At 37.4% G+C, this 16,887-nt stretch overlaps 1 protein-coding gene across 1 annotated transcript in view; it reads left to right on the top strand.

Annotated features, from left to right (window-relative positions):
- Positions 1-16,887, top strand: part of VWA8 (von Willebrand factor A domain containing 8) — a 189,371-nt gene that overhangs the window by 70,302 nt on the left and 102,182 nt on the right. Inside the window, exons 17-20 of the mRNA XM_049815763.1 lie at positions 2,620-2,735; positions 3,649-3,755; positions 5,793-5,899; positions 9,112-9,183. Coding sequence (XP_049671720.1) covers positions 2,620-2,735; positions 3,649-3,755; positions 5,793-5,899; positions 9,112-9,183 — 402 coding nt within the window. The remainder of the gene's footprint in view (positions 1-2,619; positions 2,736-3,648; positions 3,756-5,792; positions 5,900-9,111; positions 9,184-16,887) is intronic.

Here is a 16,887-nt window from a genome sequence, read left to right as displayed (position 1 = left end):
AATGTAACTAAAATGTGAAACATTTTGAGTGGAATCCAGCAGTTTAACTGGTATGTAAATGTCATCCGTTCTCCTGAGTTTTTATGATTTTAACATGGGTAATAGTTTTTACAGTATTAGTACTTAAGAAGCTGAGAGAGGCGATTATGCTCTTCTGAGCTTAAAAAAAGTAACTGAAAAGGTTGTCTTTTAGGTACACCTTTGGGACAGTTTTGTTATTATTATCTATTTACCTTTCTACACCTAATATATAAATGGATTGGTTTTGACATACTCGGAGTCATACCATGCCTGAACAGAGAATTACAAAACCCCTTTCCAAATATGTGGATGTCTATAGCGTTGTGAACTATCTAAATGAAGTGTAGGATGTTGGACGAGAAGTGAGTCACAGTATGGATCCAGGGAGGATTCTTGTAGATCAGCAGTGACATGAGACATGTTGGGAATAGCACACCTGTGCGAAGAGCTGAAATGTGTGCCTTGGGTATGTCAGGCTATTTATAGAGTTGCCTAAGTAAGCAAGCCTCTGCCAGAGATTATCCTGAAATATTAACCATTGTTTAAAGTGATTTTGTTAACAATAGAAGAATACCTGTAGACTATTCAGCCTGTGGGCGTTGTCTGCCTCGTTGTAATTGTTTACTTGATTTACAATAGAATCTAGAGGCCACAATGAAGATCCTGTTGAATTAGATGCCTCATAGGTATATATTACGGCTGTCACTAACCCAATTTTAAGTTTACAGTTGTTCAATATAAAATATTAAAAAAAACCCAACAGGTAAGAGAAAAGAGGAAATTTTGTTCCCAAAACTTTAACTGCCAGTTGTAAATACTCAGATGTAATACAGCTTTTCCTCTGTGGTCCTGTCCTCTATGCTTATTTATTTCAGTGCAGGATCTGATGCCATATATTATTTAGATGTTAAAACACCCATGTCCTTAGAGATTGGTCTTATCAAGGTGGCGTGATACATGAAATACACTGCCACAGTTACTGTGCCCAGCTGCTGTTCTCCATCAGTGCAGTCCTATAGGTTGTGACTTTGGAGGATTGCTTACCTGCCAAAACTTACTCTACTTGGGAGCCTTTCAGCTGTTGAAGATACTTTCGGAAAGAGAATATAATCTCCAAAGGCAGCGAGGGTTCTGGCTAGTGAGCATGGATAACAAGGATACAGCACTCGCCCCTCTGCCTTGTCCATGCTTCACACATGGCTGAGTAGGTCTTGAAATAACACTTCAGATGCCATCATTTACATCACGGTGTCCATAATGCTGGGTGGTAAACTGTGATGGTTCACAAGATGCTTCACAATCTTTGTCAATGAAAGCAGGAGGAGCAGGAGTACTAATCTTTGCGTTTAGCCCAATCTAAATCATTCTTGCTCATTGCTCAGAGCTGTGCTGAAAAGCATTATCTTTTGCTTTCTCAGCATTTGAGAAAAGTTCTGTACAATTTCATGGAATTTTTTTTTTTTTTAATATTATTGCCTGTTTGTCAAAACTGCAGTTTTCCAGAGGAAAGAACTGGCATTAAGTTGTTTCTCATGCTTAAAAATTATTCAGGGGGGAAAAAAGGCTCTAAAATTCATGAAGTGTTGCTTTTCTCTATTTTTTTCCCAGGATGGCAAATTGCAGGATTTTTTCCGAATTGAAACAGCATAATATATTAAGATAAATGTAATGCAGTTAGAAATCATTCATAGGAAGCAAACCAAAACATTTTGAAATTACCTAATTAAAATATTTCAGTTGACCCAGGCAAAGCATGGCGTGACTTATCAGATCACGCTCATTGTTGTGTGTTTCCTGCTAAAATAAGGAACCTATTTGTATTAGATACCTTCATCCGGTAGATGTAATTAGAGAATGATTTCTTTCTCAGTCTTTATATCTCTCTTTAAATACATGGTCACTTGTTTTGGGTTTTGTTTGTTTGTTTGTTTTTTAAATTTTGCTGTATTTGTTTGAAGTCTGCCTTCCCAGGCGTTGAATCATTTTTTGTAACTCTTTGCTGAATCATGTCCAGTTTTTAGCATTTATTTTAACATGTGGACAACAGAAAAGGACACAGTGTTCCAGTAACGGCCCGCCCAGAAGGCGTGTGCAGAGGTGATACAATCTCCTTACTGCTGCCCAATGTTGTCTTGTTTATACATCCAAGAATCCTGCCGGACCCTTTTGCCAGAGCGTTACATGTGGAGCTTTATATTCAGTTTGTGAAGAGCAGACAAGTGTTTAGGACTTTGATCCCTTTACAGTGGCTAACCTCCTTGTTATTCTTAATATTGTTTAGTGTTAGGTTTTATATAGTGAATAAAGTACGGTTATCAGCACATTTTTCTTCCTGTTGCTTATCAAGTGAAATCGTAAGGCTAATCTTTTGATGACTTCATGAGTTCCATGGCAGTGAATTACCATAACAAATACAGAATTACAGACTTGCAGATTAAAAAGCACAAGCTGCTGTAGGAGACAGAAAGCACCTATGAATTAGGTGAAAAGTTGAAATAATTCCTTTTGGCTTACTTTTTTCTCCTGACTTGTTCAGTTTAATCCCTGAGATTCAGTTCCAGATATCAAATAATTAAACTGCCTTGTATTTTTTAACAGGCACAATCACTGGCTTCATCTTTATCTACTCGACAACTATTGCGAATTTGTCGTCGACTGTCACAACATCCAGATGAAAGTCTTTACTATGCTGTTAATAAAGCCTGCCTTTCCAGGTAGAAATGCCAGTTTGGGTGGAAATTCAAGAGCTGCTTAGTCAGTTGCTAACATGCAAGATAGCTTTTAATGCATTTTAGTAGATAATACAATTGCTGTCTTGCTCCTTAAAGCCTGTCATTCCTTTGGAAGTATTTCTGTGGTATTCTTAAACCTAGGGCGTAAGTAGAAATGACTTTATACTCGTTTCTCATCTTTATGAAGATATTTCATTACATTATATAAATTAGGTCACCATTATCAGCATTACTTCACTGTCTCAAAACACTCAAAGTGGAGTTATATTAATGTATAGTATGACGATGTTTGGGGGGGGAGCTTGATTTCTGTTCTAAAATCTGTATCTAGAAAAGTTATGAACATCTAGGTTTTTTGGCTGAGTTTTTTCGGTGTTTGGTTTTTGGTTCCCCCTCTCCCCTTCCCCCCGCACCAAAGAAAGCAGATTTTAATTACCAAAAGGTTTGGAAGGCTGAAAGGCCCTAGTTATAGACACCTCAGAGCTCACTCCTTCTCCTTGGAACCTGGGATCCGAGTGAACTGAGTCAAGAGAAAAGGTATTTCCGAAAAAACATTGTTTCTATTGTAGTTCTTACTGGCAGTGGAATGAGGACATTACATACTTCCAGTCCTAATCCATCCTACATTACAACCCTATTGCAATATTCGATAACACCACAGCCTTTTAAAATGAGCACGCAGCCACAAATGTAGTTCATTGTCTATGGAAGCAGCTTAGTTTTGCTCCTTAGGATAAGTGAAATGTTGAAGACCACTTGAGTGTGAAAGGAATAGACATTCAGGGTTTGGGGACCAAGTAAAGCTTCATACTGATTTTTAGATTACAGAAAATACTGAATTTTTTTTAAAAAAAATTTCTTAAATACAACCTCCTCATTATTTTTCTTAATTTAGGTTTTTACCAAACCTTGCCAGATCAGCTTTACATAAAAATCTGCAGGATTCTGGTATTGAGACAAGTCCAGATGACGTGAAGAAGCTAGAGGAAAAGGATTACACATGTAAGCTTCTGCCATCTTTTGTCCTGCTCTTCATGAATGTTTCTCAGGCGGTTGAGCATATAAAGGTGTATCCTCAAAATTAAATGTAGTTTTTTCCAGTTATACCCCTTTGACTTTGTTCTATCAGAATGCATTGCTGCTCTCGGCATGTTGATACTTTTGTATTGTCTGCTGTATTCCCAGCTCATGCAATTTTGTTCTCCATCATGTTCAAGTGTTTCCCAGTCTATAAAATGGATGGCCTCAGGCTTTCTTGGACTGCCTTTTTTTTTTTTTTTTTTTTTCCCCTTTATTGGCCTCCCCCCCCCCATCACTGATAACTACTGTTCTGTACAGTTACAGCCTTGGTTTGATCTTAATATTTCTCTGCTTTGTTTTGTACCATCACTTCTTTTTCTCTGCTGTTAAAATCAACCTTTTTCCCATTGAGGCTCTGGTAAAAGTCTTGGGTTATGTTTTGCTTTCATTCTGGCACACACTTCTTTGTTAGTTTCCCTTCTTTTTGTTCTCTTTAAATTGCTGTGGTTGTTACATGCTGCCTTTATCAAGCAGGTCTTTGTTTCTTTACCTCATCCAACTTGTACTCATTTGCAGGAACCTTCAGTGCTACGCATATATTTCTGCTTCTGCCATTTTTCTCACTTCTGCATGACCCCGGTCTTCATGCTAGCTGTATATCTTTTCATAGCTTCTGTCAAGCAGCATACTTCGAGCAATTTGCGGTTTTCCATTCACTAAACTTCTCCTTTACTTTGCCAGTGTTATCTCTGCTGTCATTCTTCTGTGTGTTTCTTCTCAGTTTTGTGATGTATTTTATGTCTCTGTTTTTACTGTTACATCTTCGCAGTAGTAAACACATCTTTGGTTTTAATTAATAGGGATTCTGGTTTTATAGATTTTATTATGTGTGTGTGTATATAAAATATGTATGTAAATACAGATATATTAATGGATCTATTATATACAGTATAATAACTGTATGTCCAGCCATATGTAGGTGTGTACACCTATACACACACATATGTATGCAGCCGTCCATGTATTATTATAGCTGTATTTGCATTTTTTGTATATATAAAATAATTAGAACTCTTGCCAGTTGTGTGATGCTACCTGCTTACCATTCTGGTTTTTTAATCTGGACACATCCCTGGAATTTTCTTTATGTTTCTCTGTTTCATGCGATAAAGATAAAACCATATAAAGTAATAAGTGAACAACTAAAAACATCTGTCTAGAAATCAGGCTATTTTCATTTTTACACCATACCAGATTAAGAAATTAGTGGCAAAAAATTATTACTCTTTTATTGCACGATATTATTGTTTACACCTAGTTGTTATTTTCCTAAGGACAGAGTTTATGGTTCTTTTGAACTAAGAAATTTTTTCTAATATACTTTTTCTCTCAGAGCTCTCATTGAAGGTTATTTCAATGAGTGTAAATTTAGCCAGTTTTCACCAAAATGTTAAACATGTCCACGTTCTGGAATTAACCCATTTGAGAAAAAATGCAATGCTGAAAGGGAGAATCAACAGTGACTCTCTACTGTTGGGGGTTGGCGCTGGCTCTCAGCCGAGCACCCACACAGCTGCTCGCTCACTCCCCAACACACCCCAGTGGTACAGGGAGAGAGAATAGGGAGAATGAGAGTGAGAAAACTCATGGGTTCAGGAAATGTAGCCTAACGATATTAGTGATATTCCGGTAATAAAATGAGAGTATGAAATTAAACCAAGGCAGCGGTCCCAACTTCTAGTTTCTTGTGGTACTTCTCCCATCAGATCACCTATTCATCCTTTATTGTAATAGACATCTTTGCAATTTTAAAGAGAATTCAAATTCATGATAATGCAACCTCTCGTTAACGGATACTCTTTCAAGCATTCTCTTTCTTTTAGATAGAAATAATTGACTGCAAGCCACAGCCTTGTTAAAATTTGTAAATTGTCACTTGCAAGTGTTGGGAATTGATTGCATGTCTGCTCAAAGGATGCTGTAAGTAATGTATTTGCTTGTTTCCTGAAAACTGTCTAGGTGAAATAAACAATGGGATTCTGAAGATAGGGTCTGTGACGATGCCAATTTATAATTCAACTGAGAAAATGAAAGTGCCTGATGTTTTGTTTTATGACAATGCACAAGTAAGTACAAACCTCTGGCTTCTGAGGTACAAAAAGTTTGTTGAATGTTTGCTAATGTCCATGCGTATATATATTAAATAATGTACTATACTGAATTTTAATTTCTGAAGTAGTTTCTTTAGGATCTGATGCTCATTTCAGATGTGTCTTCACCATTGCTTTGTGAAGAGATTGTAACAATTCTGTTGAACATTCATAAAATATGAAGTAACAGCAACTGAAACTGAATTTAATTTAGAATGATTTGATCAGATGTTGTGTTGAGGGATTTTATTATTTTTTTATTATTATTTTTCTTCTCACTGCTGCTGGACTGATCCACTTTTAGGGCTGGATTATCAACTCCATCCTGAGACTGTCTGCATGAAGTTGTACCTGCCTTTTATTAGAACTAACACTGCATGTTTGAAAAACATGGCAAAGAGTAATTAGTTAATGAGTTATTAGTTAATTGGCTATTAATTATTTAATTAGTTTAGCTTATTAATTAGTCATTAGTGTTATTAGTGTTAATTCATAGTAGTGAAGAGTAAGAGTAATTAGTGAACACAATAAAAGGGAGTGATTAGTGAACACAATAAAAGGGAAGGGATTGGTGACTAGTTTTTTTGGGTTTTGTTTCCCCCCACCCCTTTTGTAGAGGTAGGTAGGTGTACTGCAGCTTTCTTCTCCACCTGGTGTGCAAGCCTCAAAACTGTCAGACGAGGGTATCCTTAGCAAGAGAATTACCCTCTGAGTTACCTTTAGAATATTTTGCCTCTGAAATGCCGCACTGGTAGTGTGATATTGTGAAATATTTTTCTTTTAGGGGCCTGATGTGGGTTTGCTTACTTTTCCTTTCCTATTATTTTCTCCTCCCTCGCTTGCCATTTCTCCACAGAAAGACTATGCTACATGGGTATCACCTACTGAAGGTGATGACAGGCTGTGCAAGGGGAACAGATGACAGTCTTCTTCATCTTCCCCACTAACATTTCATGTGAGATTTTGTTCTGTGTTGCCATTTTGGTAAAGTACTTAATTTGGGTCTGTTGGAAATGAAATCCTGAGTCTTGCTAGGACTTATATCTGCATTGCTTTTTCCACCTTCTTGCTCGTAGCTTCAGAAAACTGTATGCAACCTGTGTTCTGATATTATGCATCTGTTTTTTTTGGGCAATGTCTTTTAAAAATGCTGCAGAGAATGAACTGCTCTGTATCTGTCCCTGGTAGCTATGCACTCTGAATGCTGAAGGAAACAACAACCAAATAGCAGTCAGGATAGCTGTTCCCATTTCTCAATTAATTCTACTGTCATTTTCTGTATTACTAGTTTGTAGTTCAGTCATTCAAGTGCTGTAATGATCGTTTAGCAAGACCTGCTGGAGAACAAATTTGATTTATGAGTCTAGTGCAATACTTCCTCTCCGTTATCTAAAAATTATAGAAATAAACTGAAACAGAGGGGAAAAAAGAATCTTCAGCCCTTTGCAGTGCCGCACAGTGTAATGAAACACATGGTTTTTTCTCTCTGTGTATTTGGGCTTGAAACATTTCATGTTCCAGTGGAATTTGGCATTGCCGTGGAACATTGCTGTTGGTCCACAAGTGGCACAGGGATGGAAATTTTTTTTAGGTGATATGCCAAATGCCACTTTCAGGCCAGGCTGTGGGGAACTTGGATTGATAAATTTGACACAATATTGATGTGTCTACTTACAAGTCCCTTGTGTAAATAACTAAACTGAAATGTCTGCATGCATCCTAATACAATGCTAATTTAGGTCCTGGTGAAAAAAAAAAGTAGTATCGATACATGGTATCTCTTGTGGGAAAGCTGTTCTGCAGGGGAACTAGAACGTACACATATTTGTGCAATTTAGGATAAAAAAAAGAAGTGTTCAGAAGAAAGCATTCATGCCTTAGCAATAAAATAAAAAAATGTAATGAGTTTGTGTGGTAAAACTGACTTCCTAGAATTTATGCTGTATCTGGTCAAAGTTATTCTCATCAGTTATAAATTTCCAGTGTATGTGCATGCCAGAAAATATAGAAATTTTCCTCTCCTTAAATTCTGTATTGAGTATTCAGTAGTCTTTTGACATGCCTGGTTAGGATTTTGTGGTGTTAAGCTGTGTTTACAAGAGTTTCTTCCCCCACCCCCAGCCTTTGTTCTGGAGAGATTTGGAAGCCTAAAACATCTTTCACACAGTTAGAAACTGAGCATTTCCATGCTCAGAAATTACAGGCAAGCTACTGATTTTTTTAATTTTCTTTTTTAAATCAAGTACTAGAGATGAGATGATAATGTGAAAAAGAAATATATGTTTATCTAAAGGCAAGCATTCATTTCTCTAAGTAGGTTGTCTGACCTACTTACAGATGACCTATTTCTACTAGATACAGTGGAGAAATATACACAGCTTTATTGCGAGTAGTCTGCATTGCCACATTATCCTTAAATCCTTTTGATCCTTTTAAACAAATTATTTGTGAGGAGTAAGACAAGGGTAAATGATGTACAGTATGTGTTACTTTTTATGGTGTTGGATATATGTAAAATACACAAATATATGTAAAAGCACTTTGGCTTCAATTAGGCAGTCTAATTTAGAAGTTGTAAGACACATAATAAACACTTTTAGACTTGAGCTAGCATTTTCCTATCTTTATTTTCCTTGAAAAACAAGTTTGATTAGAAAAGTGTGTTTGTCATTAAGCTAGACCCGCTGTTTAATAAAAGAAATGTGTATAATTTACTTATTCATGTCAGCTGCCTTTTATTCCCTCCGTTTGGTTTCTGTAAAGTTCTACCAGGATACATTTTGCTTCCTCCCAGTACAATTGCTGGAAAATTGTCATACGCATATTAATGAAAGTTATTACACTCTGAGTGACAAGCATTCAACTAGGCTAAAAGGAAATGCATTAGGAGTGATTACGGAGAATTAAATATATTTAGGGAAATCAGACACCCAGAATCAGTTGTAGCAGAGGAAATACATAAGGAGAGTTAGTATTTTTGTTTCATTGTTTTAGTCAATGGATAGATTGCTTCTGCTATTATTGGCTGAGAGACTCTTGCTATGAAATAAATAGCTGTAAGTAAAAAGTTCAAAAAATTTTGGCCCGAAATCCTGAAAGTAAAGTTCACATTGTACTACTGTTATTAGTGAGTGCATAAAACTGAGTGTATAAAAACAGGGGTGAAAATTCTGTTTTTGTTTCTGTAGCACATGATGGTAATGGAAGATATGCTAAAGGACTTTCTGCTGGGAGAACATCTTCTTTTAGTTGGCAATCAGGTGAGTTCAAAATCTCTTGCAATGCATGGAACAAACTCATTGTTTAATAATGAAATTAAATCTCTGTTTTGCTTCATTGAAATTGCATTCACTTGTACTACTGAGGTTATTTGACCCATTTTTTGATTCTTTATCCACAAGTGTCCATGGATTTTATGGGCACATATCTGTGGAAAATGTAAATGCCTTAAATGTTCTTTTACATTGCTATCAGAGTAAAAAGTCAAAACATTAATAGTTATAGGTAACATCATTACCATTAGAATCTTCAGTTAATGGCTTTGGTTATCCTTCTTGGCTATGTATCAAACCTCTGCTTTAAAATCTCCAATGGTAGATAAGAGGTGTACACATAAGTATTATCTAAATCTTATTTATTGATAGCAAAATACTCGTTTTCTCTAAAAGAGATACGGATTCACTTTATTCTTTGGCTAGTATCTTTAAGAGACTTTATTGGTAAGATCGTGGGGGCTGTTGTGTTTTTTTAGTTGGTCGTTGCTGTTTTGTGATGCCTTCTAACAGATTATAGCCCCCCAAATGAGGTATGGGCAGATGTTCTCCAGTTGGGTATGTTTGAAAGTCTTTGTTCTTCAGAACCATCTTAAACAATTACTGGGACTGTTAGGTGACTTGAACGGGATTATACACTTTGCCAGTTAGCCCTGAAAAAAGAGAGCTTTTGTTATTATTTCTTTATTTTTGAAGTGTTCAGGAAAGTGATACCTCCCAAACTACCAGGTTGGATTTCCCTCATAAAATAACCTCCCTTTAGTTTAGCTTTCCTTAGCAAGTATACAATCATTTTCTAGCAGACGTTTCTCTTTATGTTTCGCAATAGCCTTTGGAAAAAGTCTTAACGCAAAACACTAACGGTCTAACCTACACGGCAAGGAATATAAAATGCTAATTTTTTTTTAATGTGCATATATTAAAATTACAGTGTATCGTTACACAGAGTCTCATCTATTTAGAGTCCTCGTTAACAGCTTGCATTTACAAAGATGTCGTGCTTGAAACCTCTGTACTTTTGCTGGATGACGCCACCTTCTCCCCAAAGGTTTCATCTATTCATAAATAGAAATTAATCTATTTCATAAATGAAATAAGATCTCTTTCTTCCATAAACGGCGCTTTCTGTGCCAGCTTCCGAGGTCGTACTGAAAACGTCATACAGCACAGATTGCCTGCAGGACCTGCTGTCAGGGAATAGCAGGAGTGGGCTGCTCCGCAGGGGAACGGAGCAGGGACGGCGTCCTTAATGACAAGGTTCGCAGTCCCACCGCTTCCAAGCAAGAAGAACGGGTCTGGGGACAGCGGCCGTGGTCAGCCAAGTGCCCAGTGGCTGCCGGACAGGTCCGCGGTGATGGGGCAGGTCTGAGGTCAAGCTGGGAAGTCGAGTCAGGACCAGGCACAGCATCGCCGCCGCATAGGTTGGGAAGGAACCGAGGAAAGGGCCGGAGTGCAAATGCAGCCCCCAAGCCGTGGGGGAAAAAAGGGGACCCCCATGGGGCAGCAACACCACGTCAGAGCTGACCTTCAACAGAGGCAAGTGAAACCCTAGGTGGGGGGGAAGAGCTTGCCAAGCCCGGTGGTACGCTCAGGGCCCTGACACACGCTCCCTGTGTTCTACCAATTTGGCAAAAAAATTTTGAAGACTATGCGAGTATGATTTTTAGGGCATAAGGTATTTTCCTAGCAGTGGTATACTCATCTTTAATAATTTAATGTGTGCCACATTTTCTCCAAGCTTATGAAACTCTAATTGAAGACAGTGTTAAAAGATTTAACTGGGTTCGAGTATTGGAACATACTGCTTTGATTTGAGACATCAGCTCAGGCGTACCTTTAAGTTGGAAAATCGATTGATTTCCTGTAATTTCGCTTTGGCAAACCAGTAATACTTACAGGCTTTGTTTTTTAATTGCAACCATACTTCTCAGTACTTCCAGGTTTACTCTTTACTAATTTGTTCCACTGTTTTTTTCTGTGTGACTAAGAAAAGGCCAAGTGGCCTTTTCTTTTTGAAATACTACTTTTAAGCTTGAGCACTGTATTTTCCATTCTGCAGTCTTTTAGAACCACACCAATCATCCTTGATTTCTGAGGGATTATCACTAACCGTTTAGAAACTGTTTGCCTAATTCCTTAAATATATTACGGTGAATTTCTGCAGCATGTGATGAATCCTGTTCAAGTACTTTAAAAGCAACCATATTGCATCAATACCCTTTCAAGCTCTATGTGCAGGTACCTTCCATTGAAGATACTAGTGTTTTCATCCTCTTTTTGTAAAGCAAATGATTAAAAATTAGGATTTTTTTGCTGTTCAGTTACTTTAACAGTTCAGTCTGTAATCAGAAGGTAGGGGTTTATGATTGCTTGATACATGTATCAGTGCGTGCCCATGTTTCACCTTTGGAATAAATAAATGTTTTTGTGTAGAGATATGAAGTACTGTTTTGAGTTCCTTTCTGTTGTACTTCTTATTGGTGAGTAAGTGAATCATGGAAATTCAGTGTGAATAACTGACAATTCAAATACTCTGAACCGGAGTATTTCAAAATATATGACTAGCATGCCTTTGAATGCTTGTGTCATTTCCTAGATATCGAAATGAGTTGGCATGTACCTTAGAACATAATTTGGTCCATCAGAATGATGACTGTGTGAGCGAGTATCTCCATTCAACTGTGATTCAATGCACAAGGCTTGACCTGTAGTCTGTCTTTTAGAGACTGGATTTGGTTTTTCTTGGTTGATTGAATGTGGTTTTCCTCTTTTGCCTCTTTTGTTTTCATAACACATGTACACACACGAAATTCCTGTTAGCTGAAGACCTCTCTCTTTATTTCAAAGTCTGTAAACATAGTTTCTTCTATGTATACTCTTTAGTTAAGAGCTGCCTGGTGAGAGTCCTTTTACCAAGATTGATTTCAAGATAGGAACTTCGGTGATTAGTATTTGAAATTCAGTAAATTGGAATTAAATTATCTCGGTGGATGTTAGACAGCAAATAATATATTTCTCCAATAATTATTATTAAGGCTTAAGGGATGCAGGATTTCCATGTCTTGTTCTGGCTTTCCTATTGCTTATGTTCTCTTTCCAACAAGAAACACAAAATTGATAATCAATAAGAATAATCAGAAATGCCATTCAGTTACTGATTAAATTACTGCTGAATACAGAAAGCGTTTAAATTTTGTCCTCCTTCATTTGATGGTGTGGAAATTAGGTTTGTACGATCCTAAACTGATTTTTTAATTATTATTATGAACATGAAGAAACTGAGCTCCAAATGAGCTAAATTAGGCCAAGTACAATGATGTGTTTTTTCCCTAAGGAATTCTGTGTGACAATTGTGGAAAACTTGGAAAATATTTCTCTTTTACTTGCTACAGTCATTAACGGTATGTGCACACATGAGAATAGCTGTGCTCTTTAAATGTGTCTCTGCTTATAGTGTTGATTTCTGCCTTTACAAGTTATACTGAAGAACCAGAATTAAAAAAGAATCAATGAATTGATTTTTCTTTCAGATGCTTCTTGCCACAGATTCTTTCTGTTGTAAATTTTTCATATGCTCCTCTCCATTGAACCACAATTGTCTTAGCTCACTGGAAATGTGAAGATTGTATTTAGCCTGACAAGGCTCTGGGTTGAAGATTGTAGTTAAAGTCAGAAAGAGGCATAAACTCTACATGCTTATCTAGACCCGTAGTCAGAGATGTATCCAAAGCTTTCCATTCATTATTTCTATCAGAAAATTAAGTTTATTTGTTCTTACGGTGAAATGTTATTACTTTACCATCACCATCATTTTTGCATGCCCCAGATGATAAACTCATAATAAAATAATAAGGTACCAAACCACAGAACACTTACTGTTGTGACCAGTAAATATATAGATTGCAGCTGGGGCAAGACTTAAATCACCGCTGCTTTTATGCAACTATTTTCCTTTGTCACTAACATCCAAGCGAGGTAGGAATGCTGGGGTCTCTTCCAGTGGTCCTCTGGTAGCAACATCTAGCGTCTGCTGATGACACACCTTCTGCAATTACTCCACTGCATTATTCACATTTGTTCCAAGCAGGGAATGATGAGCTTAATAACACCTGGAGTGTTTGAGAGAGTTCTGTATAGGTGGTGCTTGTTGCTCTGGTGATAACAGTACCTTTTTTTAAAAAAATTAGAAATACATCCTCTGGTGTAAAAATAGCAGTCTTGATCAAAATGCATGCATTCTTGCAAATGTTTTTGTTGGCAGAAACAGGCAAGCTGTGGACATGGAAGGTGATTCAGTGCCAGACCCAGCGTTAGAAACCGTACATTAGCAAAGTGTTTTCATTTTCTTCGTTTTCATTGTTCAGCTGTAAGTTTCTGTGATAATGACGCTAACAATGTAATTCTTTCTATGAAGTCACAAACTGAGAACTCTGACATGAGGGTTCCGTATACTAAAATTTAATAAAAAGTTGAGATTGTCTTTCATTCTCTAATACTACAATTTTAAAATTAATTATAAAATAAAATTTCTTAAAGTGAAAATGTGATAAACTGCTTTTTTTCACCAGTTTCAAAATTTGTTTCATTCTTTCATAATGAAACAGGTGCTCTGCTGTACAGGATGGCTGCATGCTGAAATGGAAAATGTGTGATTGCAGTGTCTCAGCTGAAGGGCAGTGCTGAAGAGCATGGCATGGCAACCTCTTTAACTGCTTCAGTATGACCTGCAAATCATTTAAAAGAAAATAAAAATGAGGCAGCATGGTTTAGATATTTTTTTTCCAATAGTGTTTTTTTCTAAGAGGCAAACGATTAATTTCAAAGACTTGGGTCCAGTTTTTTTGGACTATAACTTTATTGACTTTAGTTGGGCTGTGCAGGGGAGAAATTTGTCCCACTACTGTAATAGCTGCATCCTGAATTGCAAAATGCCTCCTGGGACCTGTAACAACCTTGTTTATATTTGAAACTGCAGTTACTCCTAGAAGATTAAGTCATTTTGTCCTTGGTAACAAGTGTTTACAATGTCAGTTAGGAGAATTTTTAACTAAGGGATTATTTTGCCTTCTAATTGCATAATTTCCTTTTTCTTATTCATTAGTGAAGATATTTACTTCCCATTTTTCTATTTCGGTTGTCCCATATGTCTGACGGAATAAAAATTGTCTAATATTTGCTTTCTGAAATATTTTGATTCAGTTCAGCTGAAACACCAACACAGATGTTCTTTTCTCTCTAATTAGCATATTTATATTCTGTCAAATTAAGGAACTGCAATACTGCGTATATAAATAACATACAGCAAGTGTTAACGGTGAACTGGTTTGTCCTCTGAATGTTACCTTACGTTGCAATAATTACAAATTACATGAGATTACATTCTGGATCCGGTCCAAGTTCAACTCAGTCTTTTAGTATATTCATATGAAAGGTAGTTCTGATTCTTTCTGCTTAAACAGTTGATTGCTAGTCGTGTGGGTGTCCAGAAGATCCAGCTCAATCCTTGGTATGGGGTATAGACTTGAGGAAAAGGAGGGTGACTTTGTTGCCATTTTTGTAATTTCTTGTTTCTGAGGTGCCAGTAACTCGTTTCGGAGGGGGTTTTTTCCAAAATGGGTTAGCATTTTCCACCTTTCTTGTTCACCTGAAGACTACCAGGCATATTCTTTATCCCATGGAAGTCAGGTGAATTTGGAATAAACCTACTTTTCTTGGCGTTACCTTAATGAATGGTACTTAAGGAATGAACTCACCCAAGTTCTTTTTTGCAGTTTTTTAATGGTGCTTCAGAGCCTTCTGAATAGTTTTGGTCTCTTCCTTCCTTTATAGTCTATCGTGCCTTCTCAATGGAGTAACTGAGACAAAGAGAAGTGGTAACTTGTCATGAAGTAGGAATGTGGAGGGATGGAATCAAAAAGCTTTGACTTCAACTTTGCTCCAGCTACTGTTGCCAGCCAAGGATTTTATGTGGTACACCACAGCCCCTATGAAGGCACATAATGTACTCTCTGAAGCAGTTCAGTCTAGAAGTTGGGCAACGTTAACGTGTTTATAATAGCTAAAATCTGGTGGGAATGCCTTTTGGCTTTTGAATACTGCATGCACCTTTTAAAAAATGTATCACATTCTGAAATCGAGGTATATTTAAAATGAAATAGAAGGAGGTGTGTGGGGAGTCTGGCGAGAGTCACAAATACAGATGAAGAAAGGGTGAGGTGTGGTCATGGCACAGCTCCCATTGATTTCTCTGTGTTACTTTGGTGACCGTGCTCTTTCCCTTCCTCCACAGTGGTCTTCCACCACGCTTGTGTCCTCTGAGCATTCTCTCAGAAGTGAGGTGCGCTCCTAATACCCTTGGTGACACCAGCATGGATAGAAATATGCTGAACCAGCTATTTGGTCCTCTTTCTACGGGAATTGGAAGAGGGAGAAAAAAAAAAAAACTAGCAGTCTTACTTTGTAGTTGGGAAAATATTCTTTTCAGGCATAATTTTAAGAATCTATCATAAACATAACAACCACACGCGCTTTCCATTAATGCACATGAAAGCCAATTTTTTTAAAAAATTACAGGAACCGTTTTGTTTGATATTAAGTATGTTTTACATTGATTCAATATGTTGATCTATTTCTTCATCTTTGTACTTGCCACAGCTGGCTGGAGTCCCGCTCTGCAGCAAAAAGAATATGCAATCTGCTTGGGATTGGTACAAAAACTGCATGCAGACATCTGCCCAGTCAGCCGTAGCTCTCTTAGGAAAAGTAAAGGAAGCTGCTTTCAGTATGGGTGTTTTGTGTTCGACGTTAGGAGTATTCCTATTTTTTCACACATTTATGATTTTAAGTATCTGACTGCAAGTACTAAGAAAAGTAGGGGAATACAACTGTCGGTGTGCGCTACTTGAGGATTCTTACCCTGTTTCTGGTTACTTTTGGTGCTTCTGATGCAATTGCTGAAGTTGCATATTTCCCCCCAAACGGGTATGTTCTTTGAGTTCCTGGAAGAATCTGTTAGCACAATTTCATCCCCTGTTTCAAAGCAGTGAAGAGCTGTGTTTCCAGTGACAGTTTTCAGAAATGCCTGGTGTTAGATATTAAGTGTGTTGCAGCTTCTTACTGCGCCTGTGTGTAAAGCTGTAGATTCTTCTGAAGAATCGGGTGGAAGAAGGTTCGTGAGGACGCATGTGGCAGGGCACTAACTGGAGTTGGCTTTCCTGTGTTGGAGTCGAGTCTTTAGTAGAATCTAGGTAGATCTATTTTTGTCAGTTCTGCGGTATGTTTTTCCTCTGCTCTCGTGGTGAGAAGTCTCCTTCTGTGATTTCAACTACTACACATATGTGCACAATTCTTCATTCTCATAAATGTCATCAGATGAGAGACTGTGGTCCCATTTTGAGAAGCTTAAACAGTTTGCAATTCTGCAGCTGGCAGTTGCCATCTTTCAGCTAGAACTTACAGTCATAAATGTCATAACTTGCAGCTTTGAATGCTCCTATTCTGTTTCAATGCCAAGTGAAACAGATTAGTGAGTCTCAAGTTGGTTTAATCTAATATCTTTAATCTTTCTGTGGGTTTTATTTATCTGCTTTACTTTACACTGGTGCAGACTACTAGGTGCGTTCATGCGGTCAGAGCGAGAACCTCAGCAGAGGGATGGTGTCTTGTCAAACAGCTTTTGGCTGGGTCACGATT

This window comes from Accipiter gentilis, chromosome 13, assembly GCF_929443795.1.
Source record: "Accipiter gentilis chromosome 13, bAccGen1.1, whole genome shotgun sequence".
Taxonomy (NCBI): domain Eukaryota; kingdom Metazoa; phylum Chordata; class Aves; order Accipitriformes; family Accipitridae; genus Astur; species Astur gentilis.
This window is presented reverse-complemented; position numbering and strand designations above follow the sequence as displayed.